Source organism: Petromyzon marinus, chromosome 78 (genome assembly GCF_048934315.1).
Source record: "Petromyzon marinus isolate PM22_M1 ecotype Great Lakes invasive population chromosome 78, UKy_Petmar_22M1.pri1.0, whole genome shotgun sequence".
Classification (NCBI taxonomy): domain Eukaryota; kingdom Metazoa; phylum Chordata; class Hyperoartia; order Petromyzontiformes; family Petromyzontidae; genus Petromyzon; species Petromyzon marinus.
This window is the reverse complement of record NC_133744.1, coordinates 2,115,557-2,143,261: the sequence shown is the minus strand read 5'-3', so window position 1 is coordinate 2,143,261 and position 27,705 is coordinate 2,115,557. Positions and strand designations below refer to the sequence as shown.

The 27,705-nt window shown below is 45.5% G+C and overlaps 1 protein-coding gene across 1 annotated transcript; it reads left to right on the top strand.

The window, feature by feature from the left end:
* Positions 1-3,164: 3,164 nt before the first annotated feature.
* LOC142907362 (uncharacterized) lies at positions 3,165-27,705 on the top strand. Its single transcript, XM_076056801.1, has 6 exons — positions 3,165-4,101; positions 9,089-9,285; positions 9,984-10,182; positions 11,081-11,229; positions 18,457-18,676; positions 25,511-27,705. The coding sequence occupies exons 1-6, from the start codon at positions 4,038-4,040 to the stop codon at positions 25,645-25,647; spliced, it is 966 nt and encodes a 321-aa protein (XP_075912916.1). The 5' UTR covers positions 3,165-4,037; the 3' UTR covers positions 25,648-27,705.

The following is a 27,705-nucleotide window of genomic DNA, read 5'->3' as shown; positions in this document are numbered from 1 at the left end:
ATTCTGATGCCCCGCAAAAAAAGTGGAAAACATTGTGTGTGGTGTGTCTCTGCGTGAGTTTGTTGTTCTTCGTGATTCAATGGATCTCTGGTGGGTCTCTGTGAGGCTATGGGTCTCTGTGTGAGTCTAATTATTTCTGAGTCAATTGGTCTTTTGTGAGCATATGGGTCTTTGTTGTGAGTCTATGCGTGAGTTTGTGAGTATCTTTTGTGAACGAATGTCCACTGTGGGCATTCTCCGATTGCATGTGTGGTATTCGTGCTTACAGTACTCTGTCGACAACAGCTGGACTAACAATTTAGACATCGATTCATAGTTGTTGCTGAAATCGCATCTCACAGCGGTGGCGAGACATTAACTATCTTGCCTGGTAAGCAGGAGGTTGTGCGTTCGATCCCTACTCTGATGTCTGTATATTTGCGGTTTGCATGTTCACCTCGTGGTCGCGTGGATTTTTCTCCGGATCCTCCGTCATTTCCATCTACATTTAAAAACATGCGTTTAGATCCGTAGTTCTTAACCTTGGGTGCACGAGATGCCCTTTCTGAGGTTGTGAGACATGCCGGATTGTTTAAGAAGGTAAATAATCCAAAACAAAAATTCAGCACGGGCACATAAGTACAACTGCTTTGTTTCATCAAGCCCATGTATTTATTAACATTATACATGTTTTATAGATTGAGAACGAAAGGGTTAAGTCTACAGTAAAGGTTAAGAACCACTGGCTTCGATTACTAGGCTGATGTAACTATCCACATGAGCGATTAATCTTCTTTGGTTCTTTCGGTAAAGTCACGTAGAACGAGAATAAAATAATAAATTGATAAAATCAAATAACAATAATATTCTCACGACGTTTCGGCCACAACACAAGCGGCCTTCATCAGGTGAAGGGACGAGACTGTCTGGTAGGACAGCGCTGGAGTGCGATTAAGTTGAGCTTTCTCATTCATCACCACGTCACTTCTGAAAAACAGCTATATAGCTCAGTGGACCGTACCTGGTTTAAATCAAAAGATGAAAGTATAGTGAAGAGTATATGGCCCCATTCAACATCGGCTGTAAATTATCCTTATTAAATGACCATTTTTTTACAAATACAAGCAGAGCTATTTTGTTAACCCGCTGCTGTAATAGAGTCTCGCCACTCCATGCGGGCCATGGGGGATATTTTTCCATACTTCACCACGTTAGTTATGGTGATGGACTTAACCGGAGGCTCTTTTAGTTCGCTTGTCAACCCTTAACGCCGTAGCGTACTGCAGAGTTGGTGAAGTGTATGTGGGGAAATTGCTGCTGGCTCGGCACGGGAGCTTGTGGGTTCTTATCGTGACTCCCGGCACAGCTGCACATGAAACCACTAACTCAAATATGTATATATGTACACAAATAATTTCTTAATTTATTGCGCTTACAGCATTAGTTTCTTATTTATAGTGGCGCATGCACAATCGTCACCCACAGCCTCATCACCGCCAGCTTAGTCCATGAGTCCAATTCAGATATTTCACTTGGCGGTTCCACTTGAGGTGTCATCTCTTTCGTAGCTTCCATATCTTTTCGTGGTCAACAACGTAGTGGGATTATCAAGTTATTCACTCGTTGTCAATAACGATGAAGTTGTGATTACCGTTTTACCTTAGAGGGATTATCAAATAATTCACTCCTATCGGCTACTCAGGCAGTAAGTTGATGGTATTGCGTTGACAGTTGACAATCACAACTTACGTAAAAACAACACATTCGTCAATAACATTGCCTTAAAATTAAATATGGATGAGAGTTGATTTATATGGAAATGGACTTTCTTCATAGTATTGTGCATAACTATATGTGACCAGAGAGATGGAGTTGATAATTAGAGTTGGAAACTGCACTTTGCACCATGGGGACCGATGGTAATCGCATTTCAAACTTATTTTGTAATCACCCGTGTTTAAACAGGAGCACGAATAGTTACCTAATAGTAGCCGTCACTGAGTTCGACAAACCCTTCAATAATCAAAATGTGTTTCTAAATACTAATATTAAAAATATAATAAAATATTACTAACACATTGCATTGTGGGAAGTTTTGTTGCTGTGAGCAGGGGTCGCTGTAGATCCCCAGGGTGTAATTACGAACTTCTGAAGACCGTCATTTTGCTTGCACTGCTCCTATCCCATGGATTTCAGCATCCTCATGAACTCAGGAACTGAGTGACCATCCACAGTTTCAAAATATAACTCAAAATCGTTCCTGCTCAGCCTGGCATCTACAGATGAAGATTAAGAACATAGTGTCACAACTGTGTATGGTATGAGATTAGTATTATCGCTTTAATTGCGCGGTTTGAAAGTTATATTAGAGAAGGATATTTTCAGTACACGGGCTTTAGTTTAGGAGCCTTTAAATAAATGCAGGCAGACCTGGCTTAGCGGGATCCCATGTTTCATCATGTGGGGGTCCTCGGCTTACGAATGGGTTACGTTGCTTCGACCATCCGTAAGTCGATTTGCTCGTATCTCGGAACTCAATATTCAATTGTAAATACGGGAAGTGTATTGTATGTGTTCTGGTTCAACAAAAAAGGGAAGCCGAATTAAACTCGTAGGAACAAATGTGTATTAAAATCTGTATCGTAAATAAATTTAAATTATGTAACGTGAAAAGAGAAATATCTGTTGCATTTTCACTTACCATGAGTCCTGATGCTGGCTTGCTTGTCGGAAGGGGCGTTTCACGCGGGATTACATCTCGAAGAAGATCTCTCCGTCGAAGAAAAAAAAGTTCCACGGTTCGGTTCGTAAGTGCGACCGGACATTTGCAAGTGCAGATGTTCATAAGTCGGATGTTCGTATCTCGAGGACAGCCTAAAGTGCACTGTCCTGGATACATTAATTGCCCATTCTCTTCCCTCCCCTACCTTTACCAACTCCCGATGCACCCCGCTATCGTGACCACCTCCACTTCCATATCCGCTACGTGTAAGGCTACACGAGGAATATTTTGAGTTGTCCATTTCGCTGGCTAGGAGATGTTAACTACCTCGCCTGGTATGCAGGAGATCATTGATCCGTTCCCGACTCTGACGCCTGTATATCTGGAGTTTGCACATTCTCCCAATGGTCGCGTGGATTTTTCTCCGTGTCTTCCGGCGTTTCCCTCCACATGTATAAACATGTGTTTAGAGTATTTGGCAGCTATATGATAAGCCACTTCGTTGAGTATTATTTGTGGCCAGGTCGCTTTTGAAAAAAGAGCTATATATCTCAGTGGGCCTTACCTGGTAAAATAAATACAAAAATGTGTTTATATGTTGGGGTGGAGCGGTGGCACAGTGGTTAGCACACTGCACAACAAATTCAGTTACGTACTGTGTGTATTGTTACCACAGCAATTCACAGCGTGTTCGAAAACTAACTCTCCTCTAGGTGGACTCAACCCTAAAATTGCGCACATTTTGGTAACATTTCTGCAATGTACAACGCTTGTTTCTTTCCGGTATATTAGTTGTAGGTGGCGTAGCCATTACCACACACGCCCGACCACCTTTGTCTCACTCCCATTGCTTTAGAACGGTGCTAACAACCCACGCCATCGTCAGCGCACCACGTGATAAGGATTTCAGGCCGAGCTGATCTATGCGAGCTGCCGAACAGATGTTGCAATTCCGCAATTTCCTGAGCGGAATGCAGCGAGCATTAAGTCTGAGTTCCCCTTCGTGGTTACGGAGTGGAGCTGAGACTCGCAGAGGAGCTCACAGACGGGAGCGTCGCTCCGCATAATAGGAGCTCGCAAACTCCAGACAGACCCCTCCCTGCGCCACAAAATTGGGAATTATCAGTTACACTGGAAGGGCGCATTTATGGGACGCCAATTTGTTTAACGAACCGAAAAGTATCACTGCTGTTGGTGGTGGTGGCTTATATTTCAGTAGCAATCGATCCGCATTGGAGTTCCACGGCTCGCCTCCACGAGTGGAGAATTGTTACCGATTAAGATTACAAGCCAGAGGAAGCGTCGTCACGTTTTAATCGGTGACGGAACAGCTGCGATGGCCGTGGATTTAACGACCTCTGTGCCAGCAACCATCATCATCATCTCCGTGGTGATTTCAGGTAAACACCTATCTATATCACGCTTTGCCTCGCTTTGTGTTGTTATAGGTGGCGATTACACAGAGGTCTGTGTGTGTGTGTCCGAGTGTTTAAATGTCTGCACCGGTTTAAAACATTCAGGCTGGCCTTCCTACGATAAATGCTTGGGTTTAATCAGACTGAATTATGTGTGCATCTAAATCCTTTAAAGATCTGGACAAAGTTCCATCAGTGAGCTCCTCCGGCAGGAAAGGCTGCATTGGCTGGGTCATGTAGCCCGCATTCCCAGCCACTGCATGCCCAAGAAGCTTCTGTTTAGCCGGGTAGAAGGGGCTAAACGGGCGTGGCACGGTTTGGAGAAGGATGTGGAGCTGATTTGACTTGCTGATGACTTGTACCAGCAGTGTCAAGATCGGCCTCTGTGGAAGAGGTTCGTAAAATAAACTGCTGGGAAACTGGAAGCAGTCGCCCTCCAGCAACAATGGAGGGCAGAGGAGCGACGCTCACAACAATGAGCGGAGCGCCGAGCGACTAAAACACAGCAAGTTGGCACAGTAGGGCGCACAGGTGGTGCATCTAACAATGCATCTCAGTCAGCCAACCCATGGCACCTGCTGGGTCTGTTCTGTGACCTCCTTCCGAACCTTCGATACTTCCCGTTGCCTAAAAATGCACCTGGACTGGCATAGGAGCCGTGGTGACGCCACCGCCACTTAATATAAAATGCTGGGTATTGTTATTATTAGGTCGACTCGCCGTCAAATGAGTACCTGGTGTGGTGTGCAGTAAACATCGCCACTGGAGAGACAAAGGCGACCACGCATGGTTTTGACCACCCACTCCCTCGTGTGCCGTGCCGGCCGTCATAGTTGCTCGTGTACAGCGCTTGCCCCAACAGTCTGTTGTTGGGTACACGGGGGATCTTTGTATTGTCTTTGTGTTTGTGTGCCGCTGTCTAGCATGTGTTTTTTTAGATTCAGTCTCTTGTAACTGACATCCTTTCTTTAACCAAGTGAGAGCCCGTTGCGATTCACTATCGTGTTATGTACGCCCTGTACACAACCTCGTGTGAGTCCATCGAAATTATCCGACTGTGCTGACTGACGTCCTTCATTTCACCAGGTGAGAGCCAATAGGGATGCAATATCTCAAATGATGTCCTTTATTTAACCCCATCTCATCTGCAATACATGCCTACCACCTTCTCTTCTGGATTTCTGCATCGCCTCCTGTCTTTCCACAATGCTCCAGGCATCCATCTCAGACACCTGCACTCAAATGGTAGCAACTCCTCTTCGAGCAGCTGAGTTCGGAGCTGGCTTTGTGCAGGGCCGGGTTAAGGTTCTTGTCGACCCTAGGCACTTCTTTTTCTTAGGCCTTCAGTGATAATTTTCTACAGTTGGTACTGCTGCCCAATGTCACTACTACCGCCGCTGTCACTCCCTTTATTGTGCGAAAAACACCATTTGAAGATGTTGTTGCTAATTTTGCTAAAAAAAATCTCAAAGTTAATCTTTGGTATTATTATATTTCACCTTATGAAAAAAAATTGGCACTGACATAACTCTCCTCTTTATATATATACATGGTGCCTATCATTGATTTTTTTTAAATGTATTTATTCAAGAAGCTATCTTGGTTACAGTTTTTTTATCATACAAACAAAAACATGGTACATTTTTGTTGTTGGTCATTTAGGTTTGTGTATGCCCTAGGCAGAGTGCCCACTGCTTACTGTGCGTGTTGGATAATACGGCCCTGGCTCTGTGTTGCACACCGTAACACAGAGAGCACTGCTGCCTCACTTACCAGCACTTCATGGTGTCCCTCCCCCCCACTTGCTGAGCGCTACAATTCTGCTGGCGGAAACAGTGTGGCCAACAGTGCACGGGACAGAAGCACGCAGAAGATGGGTTCATCAAAATGGGTTTGGATTAATTTAATCAAATAATGTTTCCATTCATAATAAAGGTTTTTTGGGTTAGATCGCGTTTATTTATAAATGTGTCGTAACCCTCCACCACCCGACACGGCCAATCAGCAAAAACAGTGTCACGTTGACAAAAGACAAATAAATTTTGATTTAAAGCTTTCGTGACTGCAGTAATTCATATTCTTAGTTTTTTCGGTAAAGTCACGTTGAAGGGTAACAACAAAATAATAATATATATATAAAACAATAAAAAAAATTCTCACGACGTTTCGACCATAACTCAAACGGTCGTCTTCAGGTGTGTTGGTTTGCATAAATTTATTTTTAAACGGCGCATTTATTTAGCAAAGATGAGCGTTTTGAATTATATAAATTAAAAAAGAGGAATGATATTGTACTCCTCTCAGCTGACAAAGGCAATGCTACTGTCATCATGGATAAAATAGAATACAACAACAAAATTAAAGAATTACTCGACGATGGTAGTTATACAAAAATAAAAAGAGATCCCACCAACAGCCTCGTCACACAAACCAACAAAATAATTTCTGATTCAACCGCATCAATTTATGAATCTAAACACTTTTCGTTGAAACCTTCTGCTGCCAGGCCACCAAGATTATACGGCTTACCAAAAATACATAAAGTAGATACACCCCTTCGTCCCATAGTCTCTACTATCGGCTCCCCCACCTACAAACTAGCTCGTTTTTTGTATGAAATCCTGCGTCCTTTCACTGGAAAGACCACCTCTGCGGTACAAAATTCTACTCACCTGGTATCGACAATCAAGGGTATTTCCCTGTCCCCAGACGACCTGCTTGTCAGTTTTGATGTAGTTTCCTTATTCACCAAGGTTCCTGTACCTGACACCATTGCAATCATTGAAGACTTGGTTCATCAAGGACTAAACACTGAGGTACCCCCCCTGGTGAGACACTGTTTAACCAATACATACTTCACTTGGAATGGAACTTTCTACAAACAAACTGAGGGCACCCCAATGGGCTCCCCCCTTTCTCCAGTTATAGCTAACATTTTCATGGAGAAATTTGAGACTGACGCCATCCAGACTGCCACCATGCGCCCAACCTTATGGAAGAGGTACGTGGATGACACTTTTGTCATCTGGCCACATGGCCGGCCTGCTCTAGACCAATTCTTCGACCACATCAATTCCATACACCCAGCCATCAGATTTACCATGGAAGTCGAAATAGATGGCAAGATACCTTTTTTGGATGTCCTAATTAAAACGAGACCTGATGGTTCAATGAGCCACTCTGTCTACAGGAAAGCTACCCATACGGATGCTTATCTGAAACCGGATTCCCACCACCATCCATCACAGAAGAATTCTCTCATCAAGACTCTGTATCATAGAGCCCAATGCATATCCGACCAGGAACACATAAGCAGTGAACTCAAGCACGTACACCAAGCTCTTAGGGCTAATGGTTACTCCGACTATACAATCCGCAAAGCTATCACTCAAACCATGAAGAAGAACCCTCTTGAGGAGCCTTTCAAAACCATCACTTTACCCTACATTGCGGGGATCACAAAAAAGATATCCAAAATCTTGAATAAACACAAGATCCAGGTCCGTTTCAACACATTACATAAAATCCGTGATCTGGTTCCGTCTGTAAAAGATGTGATTCCTGACATACAATACCCTGGTGTCTACAAACTAAGTTGCCTCTGTGGTAGTAGTTACATTGGAGAAACCAAACGCCATGTCTCGGACCGCATTCGTGAACACAAAGCAGACCTTAAACACGGTAGGACCAACACCTCGGCCGTGGCAGATCATTGTTCTAATTCAGTAGGCTCACATGCCATTGACTTTTCCAAGACAGAGGTTCTTTGTAAGCCATCTGGCTTCCATGAGAGATTCGTTCATGAGGCTATCCACATATACAAGCACAGAGACAATTTCAACCGAGAAGATGGATTCTATCTTAGCAATCATTGGAAAGATTTGATAAACCATTTCAGGTCTAAATTGATTGTTCACGCTTACAGTGGCTTTCAGACAGCATACATTATAAAAAAAATTCGTCTCCCCCCTCCTCTTTTCAGAATATAGATGGACTAGTCCTAAATAAACTGCCAAATCGCTGCGCGTGGCGCTAACGTTTTTATAAATAAATAAATAAATGCGCCGTTTAAAAATAAATTTATGCAAACCAACACACCTGAAGACGACCGTTTGAGTTATGGTCGAAACGTCGTGAGAATTTTTTTATTGTTTTATATATATTTTATTATTTTGTTGTTTCCCTTCAACGTGACTTTACCGAAAAAACTAAGAATATAAAAAGACAAATAATTCACTACTTTAGCCCACCGGTGTGTTGAAGAGTGAATCCACAACATTTACAGTTTGAGTTGTATGACGTTTCGCTGGTAAATACATCCAGCATCATCGGGCAATTCGAAAGAATGGTAAAGCCCTCGCTTGCTCCCGCTTTTATATAGAGCAGCAGGGTGACGTCATCATTTAACTCATATCAGGTGCAGTGATTAGAGGCGGACGGGGGGTGTTGTAATTATATAATCTATTAGTAATCAGTCAATGGTTATGATTTGTAATGAGTTGTAGATTAGTAATTAGTTGTAATGTGTGTTAGTGATTATATGCTATGTTAGTAATCCGTTAATTAGTATGTGTTTCCCCTATAAGGAATTGTAATGTGCATTCATATTCTTAGCTCCCTCGGCAAAGCCACGCCGAAGGGAAACAACAAAACAACAAACATATATATTCTATTATTCTATTGCTTCCCCCCAACGCGACTCCACCAAAACAGCCAAGAACATGAATTACTGCAGTCACGAAAGCTTTAAATCAAAATGGAATGTGTATTATTTAATAATACGCTTCCAGGCCGCAATAAGCCTGTAGCTGTCAGAGCGATTAAAGTTATTATTATTCCTCTCAATTTCAAGCCTACGTGTTAAAATGTTTCTGTTGCTGTGATGCCACGAAAAAAGGGTGGCAGGATGCTGGCTGATGATGGCTGATCATGCCCCATGTTTCATCGCTCGCCTTCTCCTCTGCTGCTGCAGGAGTCATTGCTGCTGATGATGTGAAGACGAAGGCCGTGTGTGAGAAGCAGCTCTCTCATTGCTCCAAGGGGTATAACGTGTGCGGAGTTGAGGGGGAAGATCTGTTGGTCAGATGCCCACTGACTCCAAACACGAGCCTCCCAGATTTGATACTCGTGCAACTAATGCAGTTACCTCCAGCAGCTGCAAAAACCATAGTGGGTCTCTCTTCACCTGTTGCTCTGTGTTCCTGTTTATGAGTAGCGTGAGTACTGCATGTGCATAGCAACTAGGTTTGCTGTGGTATCATTTTTCATAACACTATGAGTTAGTTATACCATTCTACGATAGCAGTTTTCCCGACTTTGCAATAGCCTGATCTCATACGTTTACATGGTTCTAATTGTATCCCGTGCAAACAATACAAATAAGCACTGGGGAGATATGCTGTTGATTAACCTTTTCAGTAAAAACATCTTGATTATAATGATCCGCTTTGATTGTGAGGAGATTACATATCCTTCAAAGATCTGGACACAGTCCCATCATCAGTGAGCTCCTCCAACAGGCTTGGCTGCGTTTGCTGAGCCTGCATGTTCAGCCACTGCATTGCCAATCAGTTGTATTTGTTGTTTTCCCACCACAGTGGCGAGAGGGAGGTGGTGGAGAGCACTCAGCAGTCACGCTGGATCTGTCTCCATGCCGACTTCTTGACTCATTTTAGCCACGACCCCACCTGCACTGTGACCACGCCCACCCCCCACCTGACGATGTGTCCTCACCAATGGTAGAGATTGGCGGTTATCAGAGATAACAGACCGGGAACCACTGGGGGTGCCAAGGGTGAATTGTGCCCCTGATTTTTTAAAGCCTAAAAATTGATGGTGTCTCTCTCGTCTCTCCCCAACCCTTCCAGGTTGGCACCTACTACAGCCCTGATCCAAGTGCTAAATCAACCCACTTGGCCTTTGAGTTCACCGCTCTTGAAATGAACTTTGCAGTGTTTGTCGCCCGGAATGCAAACGCAACACAGGGTGGAGACTACAGCTGTTTAGTGATTAGCACCAGAAACAATAGCGATATAAAAACACATTTTCAAGTTAAGCTCTACAAAGGTACGCTCAGATTTACAGATGCACTGAATATTCGACCAAAGTGAATGTTTGGCTTTTTCTAAAACGTTCAGTTTTGGCTGCATCACGGGAATCTTGCACTGAACCTTACTCCCACTTGCATGCCAGCATATGAACAGAAGAGGGTGTTTTCATCAAATATTATTCCTTTCTAGGTCTCTCTTTCGCTGTATTTATGTGCTGGTGCCTAGGTCTTCCCTATGCATTAATGTCTGCCTGTCTATCTCTAGCTCTATGTTTTGTATCTTTCTCTATATCTGTCTGTATCAAAGAGCATTCACATATAAATTCTACAACGTTTTGAAATGCAATCGGCATGAATAATACTATATACATATAACGTTTGATGCTCTTGCATGTGTATTGCAGCACAAGTCGGAGACGAGGTAGTTCAGGAGGCAACATCTTTTATTGTAACACCTTTCCGGCCATTCACACACAGGATCGCCTCTTTTCTTGCTCACGTTGCCGAACAGCCCGGCCTAGACGCAACCCTAACAGCGTTGCATCGACGGCGTCGACCGAGACAGCCAACAGCTGTCCGGCCACGGAATTATCGAGTGAAGGCGGCAGCGACGAAGGCGGCGAAGACAACAGCGACGGCGAGACGAGTCCACTACCAGAACCGGCAGCCTGGAGCTCTTGCTCTCCGCTGCTTTTATTATACTCTGGAACCCACTAGCGGGTTCCAAGGGCTTCCCGATGAGGTCTTCTGTGACCCTTTCCCTCGTTCCTCTGCCCTGCCAGCACACCCGTGTATATGCTCGACGGCGTGTGCACTATCTGTCCACCGCAGTTGCCGCTGCTTGACAGCAATCGGCACTATGTCACTACACGTGTATAACATTTCTCTCTTCCTTTTTGTTTCTGGCTCTCTCAGCTCTGTCTGTGTCTATAGAGAAAGATGTCTCAGCTGATGAGCGAGGTGATGTCACTCTGTGGTGCAACATCACACAACCGGAGCGTGAGGAGTACATGTGTGGTGTCATGTGGATGCTCCCCTCTACATCGGTGACCGTGAGCCTCAACGTGAGTGTCACAAATGAAATGGATATTTAGACTGTCACAAATAGATATAACTGTGTGTATGTGTTAACAGTAAGTTACAGATGTTGCAGTTTTATACATTTAAACAGTGCTTCAGTTTGGGTCTTTTCTAGAACTCTATCCCCTCCCATAACCCAAATCCTGGCCTAACTTCACTGGGTTCATATCCACAAGCATGTTGACTACAAGATCATAGTCCTTGAATTTAAATTCATCTATGGCCTTGCCTTTCCTTTGTACCTCTGCAAAGTTCTCCACCCCCATGTCTCAACAGCCACCCTCATTTCTTAACAAAAATTACGCTTCCACATGCACACCCACGCACACCGCGGCCACACTAACAAAATAAGTCTGTGAGTGCGCTCACACCTGCGCGATTACCTCACGCGGGTAAACATAGCGATCCTGTGATTACCACCCCGTGTTCACTCTCGCCGCATGTTCCCCCACCGCTACCCAGGTCTCAGCTTGCACACGCAGTCGCTCCACACAGAAATCGCAGACACCACACCACCTATGCTCTGTGCTAACTTTTATTCTCGGCGCAAACCACAATCCCTTAAAGTAAGCTACCCAGTTGGCACTACCCAGGGGGAGTATCTTGCGAGAAAAACCTAGCCTACTGCTGTCTATGCTCCCACTCACTCAAGCATCCTATCACGCACCTCATAGCTGTACTCACGGCATTAAACGGACGCTGTGAGAGGCGGAGAGAAGAGGACAAGAAAGTATTGCCTAACACTGCCTCGTAGTGGCATTCGCTGGCGTCATACAGACGCTGCGAGCGGCTGAAGAAGGCAAAATGGCAGGGGAGTCTTGACGGCCAAGATGTTGAAGATCAACTGTTCGAATGGCCCCCGGGCTCCCCTTTTGACTCCCTTGACTTCAAAAACCTGGGGTCGCGTCGCACCGTGCGGCCAATCATGCGCCTACCCGTGGTTACTGCTTGGGTTGTTCCTTTTTTTGTTTTGCCCTTACATGGATCGCCGTGGCCGGTGCTCCTGCGATCCATTGTCAATACACGGGTGTGAATTTGGTATAGGGATCAGCTTGGGGAGGGTCGTGGCACTGCGCTCCGCTGATCTCATTGTTTGCCTTTCTCGTTTTTTCTACCCCAGCTTCTTCCGATATCGTGAATTACTTATCGCGGCTGGCCAGTTAACCTTTTTGTGCCCAGACACTGTTAAGACAACTCAGGGGCACCGAGATGTACATTGTCCCGCGAGGGTCGGCCAATTCCCTGGCACCGGGAACCCTATGGACCCTTTGGATTAAAACCCGGTGTGCAAGCTATCCCACGCAAGGACACTACATGTGTGCGCTGCGTGTGTGTATTCAGTGTGGGGGCCAGGAGTGGCTCGCGATGCTTGCAGAGTGGCTTTGAGGCCGTGGCAACACATAGCCGCCCAAGGTGCCCGTCCCCGTCGTGGTCTGACTGGAGCACCTCACCTGGGTCGGTCCAACCAGGTAGCGCCGCAGAGTCCGTGGGACCCGCCCGGCTCCTTTCGCTGGTCTCGCGGGTGGTGGCTCAGCTTCGCGAGGCCCCAGCAGCGGTCTCCGTCTCTATGACAGAGGCTTCTCCTGCACTTCGGCGTCACCTGGGTGGGTAAAAAACTCAGGGGGAGAGGGGTTTAGGTGTCACCGCGCCCGTCGCCTCCTTGCTGGGCCAGAGCCCGCTGGGAACTTGGGCCCAGCGGGACCCATGTATGGCTTGAAGCTGTCGGGTATGGGGGGCTTGGGGGGTCTGGGGGGTTCGGGGGGTTCGGGGTTTTGAGGCACCCGAGAGGCGGGCACCTCTCCGGCAGGGGCCGCCCTCCAGGGTTTCAATCGGCGGATGTTAACCACCGTCTCTCGACCCCTCTCCCTGTCTTGAATCAGCACCATCCAGGGGGAGATTTGCCGCACGACGGTCCAGGGTCCTCACCAGTAGGTTGTCAGCTTCCCCCCCACCTGTCTGGCCCCTACACACGGGATATGCAGCCACACCTTAGAGCCTGCTAAGTAGAAGGGAGGCTCCACACAGGGGACGGGCACCCTGCTCTTGCCGCTGGTCAGCGGCCTCCCCCTGCTGGTAGGCCTAGCCACGGGCCACGCGCAGAGTCCTCATCAAGTGCTCAACGGGCTGGCTCCTCTCCTCTGGTTGTAGTGGTGGAACGCCAAACACTGGGTAGCGCATAAAATACTCCACAGCCACGAGAATGTACCGGTTGGCTCGGTGGGACCACAGGAACGGCCCTGTAGGTCGACCCCAATCAACTTCGTTCGCCCGGCTGACGCGGAACGGCCTCAGGGGTACCTGATGCCACGCCGGTTTCTGCCCACACTGTTGACAAGTGCGGCAGCCCTGTACCTAGGCGGCCACGTCTTGGTTTTAGTTTGGGCCAGAGATACTGGCGATGCAGGGTCTCCCGAGTGCGCTGTTCCCTGCCATGAACCCCAAGTGTGGCCGCACCTAGGCGGGAACACAGATGCACCCCAACCTGCCCGGCTTTGGCTAGTTCCTGCACCACCCCATCCTTCACACACAACCGGGAGTACAACCCACTCCAGGTGGCGTTTTCCCGCAGTGCCGCCTCAACCACTTCCAGGTCCTGATCCCGCTGTTGTGCCTGTCGTAGCTGCTCATTGTCCAGGCTGGAGAATGCGCATCCGACCTCCTCTTTTATCCGGCCGGGTTGGTCAGAGCATCCCGTCTGGCCCATCGGTGCAAGATCATGTGCCCGCCGGCTGGCCCCCTGGGCCCCTGGCCCTCTCGGCAGGGACCTCTGCGACACACACGGTGCTCTTACTTGACAGAGGGGGTTAGTCTTAGGGCTCCCAAGGGGGAGCGCCGTCTGTCTGCAGTGCCCCCCGTGAAATATGGGCAGGCCTCCTCGGCCCGTGTCTCAGGGCACACCGCGGGTCGCCTCGACAACGGATCAGCATTCGCGTGCATCCGTCCAGCCCTGTACTCGATCTGCAGGTTATATTCCTGCAACTGTGTCAGCTACCGGGCCATCAGCCCCCGCAGTTCCTTGAAAGTGAGGAGGACCTTCAGAGCATAATGGTCAGTGCGCACGTGACATCTCCAGTCATACAGATACGGTCGAAACTGCTTGCACGCGAAAATCACGGCGTACAGTTCCTGACGGGCCACACAATAGTTCAATTTGGCCCTGCTCAGGGTCCAGCTGGCGTATGCGATGACATGCTTCACCCCATCCTGCACCTGTGACAACACGGTGCCCAACCCACTGCTGTAGGTGTCAGTGTCTAGGATAAAATCTGCAGAAAAGTCAGGGAAAGCCAGGGTGGGGATATGGGTGAGGTGGTCCTTGAGGGTGGTGAAGGCAGTCTGGCAGGCCTCCGCCCAATGGCAAGGGATCTTAGGGGAAGTTAGTTGGGTTAGGGGACGCGCAATCTTGCTGAATCCATTCATAAATTGATGGTAATAAGTGGCTAGCCCCAGAAATGACCTAATCTACGTCAGGTTCCTCGGCCACAGGCATTCCACTAGGGAACTTATCTTTTCTGGGTCGGTACACACCCCTGCCTCCCTGACACGGTGTCCGAGGTACCCCACCTTGTGCTGCACAAAATAACACTTACACGGTTTGAGCTTGAGATGGGCTGCTTGCAGTCGTTGGAACACCTCCCACAACCTGGACCAGTGTTCAGGCAGCGACCTATTGAACACTATAATACAGATCAATCAGGCACTGTTCCCACTGTAAGCCCCACATCACCAACTCCATCAACCGCTGGAACGTCGCAGGTGCATTAGTGAGTCCGAATAGAAGCACACAGAACTCAAACAGTTCCATCTGGGTGGTAAACGCGGTCCTCGGCCGATCCTCCTCTGCCATCTCCACCTGACAGTACCTGGACGCCAGATATAGGGTGGAGAAATACCGTGCCCCCGCGAGGCTGTCAAAGGTATCATCGATGTGGGGGATGGAAAAGGCATTGCCGAGGGTAACCACGTTCAGCATCCTATAATCAACACAGAACCATGTCGAACCATCCTTTTTCGTCACCTGCACATCCGGGGCGGACCAGGGGCTCAATTAGGGCAGGATTATGTTATCGAGGAGCGTGTCTGCGACCACCAGTGGGCCCGTTCGGGAGCGCCCACTCGGTAGCTGGGGAGTTTAATGGGTCAGGCCGCACCTGTGTCAATTTGGTGCTTGACGAGGTCCATCCAGCCAACATCCGAATTGTGCTCACTAAACACGTCGGCGTACTCTCGCAGTAACTCCCACAGCCGATCGGCCTCCACCTTTGATAAATCCGCCCACGGCACCTGTAGCTTGTCAAGCAGGGAGACAACCTCAGCTCAGGGGGTCGGGCCAACCCGGCATGCCAGGTCCTGGTTGTCCTTGGGGCAGCAGGGGTCCTCAGCCCAGAGGGCAAACACCGTGGCCACTGGAGTGCCCCATCAGAAGATTGTGACCACACCTGTGTCTGCTAATGCATTTTTTACCCATAATTTACCACCGCGGTACATAATATAATTTATCTAGTGGTGTTTTTAACTTGACAAGAAGATGATAACCTGCTCACGATTTTCCCTGCCACATGCGAGAGCACAAGGAATGTCATTAAATTGGTGGCCAAATGCCCCACAAGGCATCCCGGCTTCAAAATCAGCTTTAGAAATGGTCCTTTTCATAAGAAAAGTAATGTGAATATCGGCCCATCGCTGAGAATCATGCAGCTGAACTTTGAGGGCCTCTCTAGTGCGAAATGCGATTATATCGCAAAGATTCTCATGATTCAAGACATCGACATCCTGATGCTGGGAAAAAAAAACCCTATCTGGAACGAGAGTGCCCCGTTTGAAAATAAGTGAATATGCCCACATGACTGCAAGCCACTATCCGAAACATGGCCCAGGTCACAGCCAACAACTCGCCCCACTACATCGCCATCAAGATCAATGCCATAACTGTGGTTAACGTCTAAAAGCCTCCAGGTGTTGAATCGCCATGTCCGATGCTACCACAACCAAGTCACCCGACCAATCACGTTGGCGACTTCAAGAGCTACCAAACATTATGGGGCTACAGCGCCAATGATAAAGCAGTTGAGCAACAAACATCATGGGCAGCAGCAGAAGGCCACCACCTGCTCTGTGACGCAAAAGACAGTGGCACGTTCAAGTCAGCACACTAGGAAAAAATGTTACATGCCTGATCCAAGTTTTGTGTCGCGGGATCATAATGGTAATGCTATGCCGGGAAAAAGAACCACCTCTGGCAACTTTACAAATAGCGAACTTAGGCTGCTGTATTCTTCAATAATGACCTTCACATCTCACTGATCCGCCCTGCATGGCCGAGTTACATCATGGCATTGGAATAATTTGTTGGAGTTATTCCTTCACTTGGAACGTGGCTAAGATCATAGCCATTATTAAACTCAGCAAGGATACATCGCAGATCACAAACTACCACCCTATCTCCCCCCTCAGCGTCGGCTACAAGCGAGTGGAGCAGCTCCTGCTCCAAAGGCTAAATCCTATGCTCGACAACATAACCCCTAAGGAACAAGCCGGATTCCGAACCGGCAAAAATTGCTTCAACCAGGTGCTAGCTTAAACAAGTTACATTGAGATCGGTTTTGAGCACTAGCTCAAAACAGGAGCAGCATTCATCAACCTCACCTCAGCATATGATATGGTGTGGTGGAAGGGTCTCATGCTGAAGCTCGCGACAGCCTTGCCTGCCACCCAACTATCAGACTCATCACTGAAATGCTGAGCGACCGATGGTTCACCATTCACCTTTGGGAGGCTGCCAGCAGCCCACTAAATTTGAACAATGGACTGTTGTGGGAATCTGTTCTTGCTCCAGTGCGGTTTAATCTCTACACCGACGAGATTCAAGCGACATCCTCCCGTAAGTTCACATACGTGGACGACATCGCATTGGCAACCAAAGCCGGGCAATAGAAGACACTGGAAAAGTTATTTAATAAGATCTCAAGATCTTCGAAGCACATTTCACAAATTGGTGCCTAATATAAAATGCTTCCAAGAGGGTCGTCTCCGTCTTCCATCTGAACAACAGGCAAGCCACGAAAACATTAAATATCAACTTCTGCATAACACCACTAACACACAACCACCACCCCAGGTACCCTAGACCGGACGCTCAACTACGAGCACCACCTTGAACAAGCCAGAATGAAAACAAAAGTATGAGTATTTTTTTTCCAGAAACTCACGGGAACAACATGGGGAAGCTACGCCCCACACGTTAAGATATCAATGCAGCCCCCAGTCCACTCTACAGCAGTGGACTTTTGCTGCAGTGTAGGGTGCCAGCCCCCACACAAACTTCGTCGATCTTGAAATCAACACTGCACTTAGTATCATCAGCGGCACCTTCAAATCCACTCCACTCTCGTGGCTTGTCAGGCTGGCGGACATCGCTCCAGCCAACATCCACCATGATGCCGCAACGATTCAGGGAGTACAACAATATCGTGGAAAACTTCGCCTACTAAGACATAAAGGTACCCCCACGCCCTAGGCTTAAATCCAGGAAGCCATTCTGGATACGCACCTACTCTCTGGCAACCGAATATAAAGACACCGGGTGGGTGGCTATGAACGTGGCAAATACAACATTTCATTGAGGACCCGACCGTCGAAGTAAATCACGCTGAACCGCGTTCGGGCCCAGCGCATGAGATGTGTGGCATACGCGTTGTTCTATAAAAGGAAAATCAAAGAGTCACCAAACTGCGACTGTGGTGAAGCCCAAACGATCAAACGCATCACCGCTGATGGTATTGCTGCAGTCCATACAGCTTCTAGTGCCGCCTTGGATTAGTGACTTTCTTACCTTACTCTCTATTTTGCACTCCAATCGTGTTTTGTGTATTGTGTTTGTTGTAACTTGCTGACCCGCCCATACTGGACACCTGTGAAAAATAACTCCATAGCTCATCGGATTCCTCCCGTAGTATAAAGATGCTAATTCTGATATAACCACTCCTGAAACTCATATCTGGGCTTGCCTGAATAAAAAAAAAGTCAAGGGAAACCATGCTAAGACATCGAACTGAATACCCGAAAAAATCCGTTTATATTGTGGAATGCTGAAACCCAGTAACCCTCTTAGAGGGATTTAGCTGAACTACATTCCTGTAAAGATTATGTTGCGATGCTAATGGATTATTAATATGCATGTGTGCTGTTCATTTGGAATGCACGAATTCAAGGACTCACAAGTCTCTAGCGGAGTGCATCAACTGGGCGACGTGATGTCGAAGGGACACTTGGACCTTAGGCATGGCTCCAGCTATGTGACACTCTATAACGTTACACGAGCACACAGTGGAAATTACTCCTGTGTTGTCAACACCAACGGCTCGAGAGGAAGCGCCACTGGACGTCTTTGGATTACTTCACCCAGCACTACCGAAAGAACCAAAGAGTATGGTAAGAAGCCATTAACACGGCTTCCAAATGATAGAAATTAAACTTAATAGACGTTAGTGGTGCAACTCTTGCACAATACTATTGCTTCTACTTTTTTATCGCATGTAGTCAAGCAATTCACTGTGGGTACCTTAATTGCCTTTTCTCTCTCTGTGCTATACACACATTTTCTTTGCCCCTGTCATCGGAAATGCACAAGCATTGAGGCATCGGGGCTCATCGCATAATTACAGGCCAGAAACGGCAGTAGAAATTCCAGAGCATCACGGAAGAGAGTCTATTTTATAGGATAATCATTGGCGATTCGCCCACAAAGTAGTACTCAATTTATCGTTACCAAATCTGAAAATATAACTATATTGATATTTTTCCAGATGAAATCATTATTGCTCAAAGATGCCCGAATATTTGATTTTGTGATCGATTTGTAAATTGGTCACGTTCAGGAAAGAGATAGCAGAGGGTATTTCCAAACATCCCTCCAAGCCTATACAGTACCGTGCTAATGAGTAACGATGTAGGAAGGAGGGCTTTGTAATGTTGTACGATCTGAAAAAAAGCATTGATTCAAATCTGTTGAAATATGACGTCACTGTGAGTTATGGCACTAACATGGCGTCACGTCGGTACATTTCCCTCAAACGGTGGTGTCAGTTACCTTTGGGTGACATCATGTACTCCCCGTTGTCGTGTGGATTTGTCTCCAGTCCCCCGGTTTTTCCCTCCACATTAAAATACAACGTCACACGTTTAGAGTGCTTGTCCGCTGATATCAATTTCCACGTGATAAGCCATTTCGTGTAGCTATCGTTTGTGGCCAGGTCGCTTCTGAAAAAGAGCTACATAGCTCAGTGGGCCTTACCTAGATGCGTGATGCTGATTTTAAATGTGGAGGGAAAACAATCGGAGGACCCGGAGAAAAGTCCAGGCGACCACGGGGAGAGATAGAGACACACATACTCCAAATATACAGCAGGCATCGTCAGGGTCGGGATAGAACCCACGACCTCCTGTATACAAGGCAATGGAGATAACATACAGTGAGGGGAAAAAAGTATTTGATCCCCTGCTGATTTTGTACGTTTGCCCACTGACAAAGAAATGATCAGTCCATAATTTTAATGGTAGGTTTATTTGAACAGTGAGAGACAGAATAACAACAACAAAATCCAGAAAAACGCAAGTCAAAAATGTTATCAATTGATTTGCATTTTAATGAGGGAAATAAGTAATTAACCCCCTCTCAATCATTAAGATTTCTGGCTCCCAGGTGTCTTTTATACAGGTAAAAAGCTGAGGTTAGGAGCACACTCTTAAAGGGAGTGCTCCTACTCTTAACTTGTTGCCTGTATAAAAGGCACCTGTCCACAAAAGCAATCAATCAATCAAATTCCAAACTCTCGACCATGGCCAAGACCAAAGAGCTCTCCAAGGATGTCAGGGACAAGATTGTAGACCTACACAAGGCTGGAATGAGCTACGAGACCATTGCAAAGCAGCTTGGTGAGACGGTGACAACAGTTTGTGCGATTATTCGCAAATGGAAGAAACACAAAAGAACTATCAATCTCCCTCCGCCTGGGGCTCCATGCAAGATCTCACCTCGTGGAGTTGCAATGATCTTGAGAACGGTGAGGAATCAGCCCAGAACTACACGGGAGGATCTTGTCAATGATCTCAAGGCAGCTGGGACCATAGTCACCAAGAAAACAATTGGTAACACACTACGCCGTGAAGGACTGAAATCCTGCAGCGCCCGCAATGTCCCCCTGCTCAAGAAAGCACATATTCATGCCCGTCTGAAGTTTGCCAATGAACATCTGAATGATTCAGAAGACAACTGGGTGAAAGTGTTGTGGTCAGATGAGACCAAAATGGAGCTCTTTGGCATCAACTCAACTCGTCGTGTTTGGAGGAGGAGGAATGCTGCCTATGACCCCAAGAACACCATCCCCACCATAAAATATGGAGGTGGAAACACTATGCTTTGGGGGTGTTTTTCTGCTAAGGGGACAGGACAACTTGACCGCATCAAAGGGACGATGGACGGGGCCATGTACCGTCAAATCTTGGGTGAGAACCTCCTTCCCTCAGCCAGGGCATTGAAAATGGGTCGTGGATGGGTATTCCAGCATGACAATGACCCAACACACACGGCCAAGGCAACAAAGGAGTGGCTCAAGAAGAAGCACATTAAGGTTCTGGAGTGGCCTAGCCAGTCTCCAGACCTTAATCCCATAGAAAATGTGTGGAGGGAGCTGAAGGTTCGAGTTGCCAAACGTCAGCCACGAAACCTTAATGACTTGGAGAAGATCTGCAAAGTGGAGTGGGACAAAATCCCTCCTGAGATGTGTGCAAACCTGGTGGCCAACTACAAGAAACGTCTGACCTCTGTGATTGCCAACAAGGGTTTTGCCACCAAGTACTAAGTCATGTTTTGCAGAGGGGTCAAATACTTATTTCCCTCATTAAAATGCAAATCAATTGATAACATTTTTGATATGCGTTTTTTCTGGATTTTGTTGTTGTTATTCTGTCTCTCACTGTTCAAATAAACCTACCATTAAAATTATAGACTGATAATTTCTTTGTCAGTGGGCAAACGTACAAAATCAGCAGGGGATCAAATACTTTTTTTCCCTCACTGTATGCTAGTGGCACCCCACACATTCAAATTCCATTCGGGAATTTGATCATTTCTTTATGTTCACTAATTTAATAATAAAATAACTAGATTAAAATAGCATTATTCATACACATTTAATCTTAAAACGGCGCAGAAAATGTCGCACAGTTTCCACACACAAGTGCAGGAAACCAAAGTAATCCACTTGCTATACCACTGTACCCTTGCAAGTCAAGACATTGCGATTGCGATGCCCACGGATAACGATGGAGTTTCACGAATTTGCGTGATTTACCAACTGCCATAGGGCTGCGTTACAGGCATCAGAATCTGTATTTATACTACCGGAGCAGTCCAATGAGCTATGAAGATCTTTTTCACAGATGTCCAGTAGGGGGCACGGGGTAAGAACGTTACAACAACAAACAGTACAAAAACACGACAGTAGTGCAAAGTAAAAGAAGGGTAAACAAATCACAAATACAACTAAACCATCCCCATACTACCAGGCAAAGCCCATTGAGGTATTCACTTAGTTTTCAGAAAAAAAAGTGGCTTATCATGTGGAAATTTACAGCAGAAAAATAATCACGCAGTCATAATAGGAACTCAACTGATCGTCCTAAGGGGAGAATGCTAAAAATCCCACCATAGAAACATGGAATTTCCACCACTGCAATGGAACGGAGTAACATGCATCGCTCGCTTGAGCTGGGATGCACGGAGACTGTGAGCCAGTTTAACACGTAGGCTTTCGCGACCGATATCATCCATATTACAGTTATTGTGGGTTATATCTCGTAATTATATACAAATGTGTCGTTAAACCCGCCACCACCCGACACAACTAAAATCTGGCTGTTGCCTGGTTATGCTAGTTGCCTAATTCCCCGCGGCTTGGCTTGGGTGGATACTTTGAACTGCTCATAGAGAGTAGTGGGTGTCTTCTCCCAGATATTCTAGCTCATGCTATGTTAACGTTTAATGATGTAGGGAGTATATCTGACATATCAGACAACATTATCGAGGTAAATACTATCAATCTTGGCTTGCATATTTTTGACAGCTCAGATATATGAAAGGGTGCTCATAATTAGGCCGTGAAAAAAAGACAAACGACATCCAATGCACTTCACGACCACAGGATACCAGCTCTGCCGTCACATGGGTTAACAAGGTCCGCATCCCCAATCGAGCAACCGGGATTGGGTCAAACAACTTGCTACTGTAATGTAGCAGCAGCTATGACACCGTTAGAAAACAAAGCAACCAGAACAACGAATATTCTGAGAATGGCGAATGAGATCACAGTAAGAACATGGAATGTGAGAACACAAATTCACACTGCTAGAATTTGCTTAAAAACAAAAGATGCTCATATGCAATACGAAGAATTGCAAAAAGACTGCAGAGAATGGACATGCAGGGCAACGCATGGAAAAAAATTGGAATAAGATTGATCTGATAATGATCGACAGATGTTGGAAAACATCAGTTCGCCTCTCCAGGACATTCCAAGGAGCTGATGTGTCTTTGAACCATAGCTTGGTACTATGCAACTTACGACTAAAACTAAAACGTATATCCAGAATACAATAAGAGAAGGAGAGGAACATAGAGTCACTCGAACGAGGAGACAAAGAGGAAATATGAAGAAGACATCGAGTAGAATCAGGAGAGCAGAAATAGAACACATTAGCATAGACAGCATGGCATTAGCACGAATGAAGAGAGTGGAGCAAGCTGTTGTAGTAGTAAAACCCAATAATATAGATATCTGAGAAAAACTTGGAACTGGCACAGGAAAAGAGCAAACATGAGGCTAAAGATAAAGGAATAGGACGACTAAGTACAAAAAACTATGCATTGAAGGACATAAGCAAGAAATGAAAAAGAAGAATAGCTGGGAAAGCAATGTAGCGACTTTGAATACGATGCTGGAAAATAAAAGACCAGGGAGGTCTACAAACTCGTCAAGAGCACAAATAGGAAGTGGTAACCAAGGCAAACAGCGATAAAAGACGGCAAAACCTTGATGGACAAATAAGAAACAAAAAATAACTCATCTGAATATTTCAACGATTTTTATAGGGAAGCGGATGAAGAGAATAGAGTTGCTGGATGAACTAGGAAATATATCCTCACCACTCGAGATGAAGAAAACGGTGAAATATTGAATGAAGAAATAAAAAATGCAAGGAAACATCGGAAGAAAAACAAAAGTCTCGGAGCGAATGGCATGAGCTGAAAAATGATAAAAGCTAGAGGGAAGGACTTGTAAAATAAATCCACGAGCTATGCAAGCAAGTTTAGAGAGAAAGAAAAATACCAGAAGAGTGGACAAAATCCATACTTGTGATGATACCCAAGAAAGGAAAGGTCATTGATTGTAAATATTACAGAACCAACCCACTAATAAGCCACGTGGAGAAGGTACTAATGAGAATACTATTGCATTGATTAAAAGCACAGGCTGAAGAATATTTAGTGGATAAACATGCATGGTTTAGGAAATATAGGAACACAATACATCAAATCTTGATGTTAATGCTAATAGCAGAAAAATAATAGGCTGGTTTACAAATGTTTCATAGATTTCCAGAAAGCATTCGATTCGACTAAAGAAGACGCAATGTGGTCAACATTAAGATCATATGGGGGACAGAAAAGTCTGACAGATTCTGCAGAATATGGGTGAAAGTTCAAAGTCAGAATTTAAGTTTGGACAGCAAAAAGAAGACTGGTTCCCAACAAAAAGTATGAAACAGGGAGACCCACTATCACCAAACAACGTCGTCATGTACTCGGAAAGAGTGATGGATACCATACATGAATATCTGTGCAAGGACAAATAAAACATTATCTGATATATATATATCTGATGGAACAAAGCTATGTCGTACTGCAGAGAAGTGTTGATATGCTGAGTTAGGAAAGGATGCAGGACTGAGGAGTAATGTCATGAAGACAGGCAATGGTGTTCGAAAGGGAGGACATTAAGAATGAAGTAATAATAGAAATCAGAAAGATTGTGAATGTCAAGGAATTTCTATACTTGGGCAGTCTACTGACAAAGGATAACCATTGCATGAAAGATAAAAAGCGAGGATCGCAAAGGCAAACCGAGTAATCGCTGGATTAAATAACATCTGGAGAAGCAAATCACTTCCAAGACTTACCTGATCATCTTAAGAACACAGGTGTTCAGTGCAGCTTTGTATGCCTGCAAGACTTGTATATTGCAAAGACTGACATAGATAAGGTACTGGTATTCAAAATGTAGTATAGAAGGATACTGCATCTAAAGTAGACCCAAAAGAGTGACCAACGTAGACATAAGAAAAAGGTTGCTCATAGAAGACCTGATGGAGGCAGTGATGAGAAGGAACCTGGCACCATTTGGACACATATGAAGGATCGACAATAACAGGAAAATTAAAAGTGTGTTAAGAAAAATGGAAGGAACCTGAAAAAGAGCTAATAGAGAATGTAATGATGACATAAAAGATTAGTGCCAGAAACATGTGCCACTACCTCAACATATTGGCACAAGCCTGAGGAAAGTGGAAATAAATGGCGAAATGTACAGTGGAAAACGATGGACTAACTGCCCATCGATGATGATGGTGTCTAAGGTAATATTTGTTAGTAATTGATCTCACATGGAGTGTATGGAAGACATCAAGAATGTATCCCAGTGGAACTTCATAATTCAGAGTCATTTGTCTAAAATTAATACTGATACAGATTGGCATTGATGTGATGGATATTAGCTTAACCATTCCAAACCTCTTTTCCACTGTAGAACTGAACCAAACTGGGGCCATGCTGAGCCAGCCTGGCACAGCTCAGGAGGCACCAGGTCTTTTCAACTGCAGAATCTGAGCCGTGTTACCAACATCGCATGCAATCATCTCGATGACCTCATGAAGCTGTTTGACTAAAACTGACTCGTATCATATGCAAGGAACACATCAATAACTTGCCAGTGGCCATGCGTGCCAGATTCGTATCTTTTTAAGGCCAGTGTAAGAATTGTTTGATATCAGCTCGGTAAAAGAAATAAGCAGAGGACAAACATTCATAATTGGAAAGCCCTGCACTTAATGGCTCAGATGTCTGAGTCGGAAGGTGGTAACAGTGTAGTTATTGGTGGGTTCCACAAGTGACCTCTAACCCTGATCCTTGATCCTCCCCTCCCTATGCAGGACTTCCAGGCTGCATCGTGTCTGCTGTGGCCTTGCTCTGTGTTTCTTTGTTCACCCTTGGTGCCTCCATCCTGGGGACACGGTGGTTTTTACGGCAGCAGCCGAATAAAGTGAAGGCCCAGGATTGTGTTGAGTGAACGGGGACAGCAACAAAGAGACACCAAGGAGTCTCGACACTCGGCTGTTGGAGACCACTGGCGCAAATCAAGAAAGATGAATCTGACATCATATCACCTTTAGGAAACATGATGGCCATGTACGTGAAAAAAATGGCTGAGTTAAACTGAGAATAAATGCATTGCAAATGTTCATTAATCTTCTTTGGTTCTTTCGGTAAAGTCACGTAGAATGAGAATAAAATAATAAGATAAAGTCACGTAAAATGAGAATAAAATAATAAAATAATTATTCTCATTCTACGTGACCTTACCGAAAGAACCAAAGAAGATTAATCCTTGCAGTCACGAAAGCATTAAATCGAAACGTTCCCTTATATGTTAGATCAATCAGTCTACGACGGATGCTGTGCTTGCACTTCACTGACTTGCAAAACTGCATCGAGTTCTATCACCTACCACATGTCGCTTACATTGCTTTGAACGCGGCTTTTGACTCTGAACCATTCACACTACAGTCATCCAACATGTCCCCAACAATGCAAGAAAAATTGGACACTGATTCATGGCAGAAAACAAAAGTCTGGAACTTGGGCTTCGGACCTCCAGAAGTACCCTGCATAATGAACGGCAATGCCGCCAAAGCAGTGAAGGAATTTCTCTACCTATCATCTGCACATTAAAAGGCGATAGACGATGTGGACCTGATGTCATGCGCCGGATCGGACTGGCCTTCAGACTAATGAATGGTCTGAACCGCATCTGGTCCTAGAAATGTTTAAATCTCTGCAACAAATAGAGAGCTTACTAGTGCTGTGTTTTGTCGGTTATGTTGTATGGTGCCCAGCCCTGGACAATGTATCAAGCTGATTGGATCAGCTGCAGTCATTCCACATGCAATTCCAAAGACACTTTCTTGGCATCCGATGGTTCCACTTCGTCAGAGATGTCACCATTGTGTCTGCGACCAGTCTAATGACCTCATTGTGCACACAGCCTGACACAAGCGCCATGGTGACGTCACCACCACTTAGTGGCGAATGGCGTTTGTTGTTGTTGGTGATTTAGATCTTTGTTTGAGGGAGACGGTTGTCACTTTTGATGCGCACTCCAGCAAATTGCAGACCTCAGTTGGCGGTTGACGTTCGAAGTGGACTGCGACCCTCAAAGGAATGGCATCGCCCTTGTGATAAGTGGCAGCGTCCCCATGTGGTGAGGTTTAATAATGTGCCTGAAATAATACAGCATCTCGCTCTCGCATGCTTTCTGGGTTGAACTGCCTGTTGCTGGATATGGTGTCCAATGTTTCACTCATTTTCTGCAGAAGCTCCGACCACTTGGAGAGAAACGTGGATATCATGCCCAACAAAACAATGTACAGCTCAAAAACACATCACACATCTATACAGTACAATCGCGAAAACCTACCCAGTCATGTATAATTTATTTTAAATTTGAATATTCCTTCTACCAGTTTTGTTCTTGAATGACAAGATTCATCATTTGCACAGTTATGGAGGTAAATACTTTCGACCATTACCTTTGTTGATGACGGTTGCTGAGCACTATTAAAGGTGCAATAGTTATTACGTTTATTTAATTAAGGAAGGTTAATGTAAACATTTGGGAAAGGGTCAATGGGATGGCATTCCAAATTCGAGCAGTGCGTGGGGAGACGCAGAGAGGGAGATAAGTGTTGTGAACCTGCAGCGTGAGTGAAACAGAGAAGTGCTGTTTTCACAGGGATCATTAAATTTGTGAATCAAGCTTGGAGCTGGCGAGAGATAGCCACAATGGTGAATCTTTTCAGAAAAAAATACTTAGCCACTTGAAAATCCAAGTTGACAGCCATTTTTCAAGATGGCCGTAAATTATTTATTTGTTTGCGTAAAAGTGACCGAGTTGTCCAGTATTGGATGATTTAAAAGTCGATTTCTATGTTCATGATCATGCAATAAAATATTTCACAGTTTTTACCACTCATCAGATAGGTTGTATGCATACTTTTTTGGACAACGTGATGATGTGCATACAAGTGAATGCCAACATCTTTTCCAAAAAAATAAATATTAAATGTGA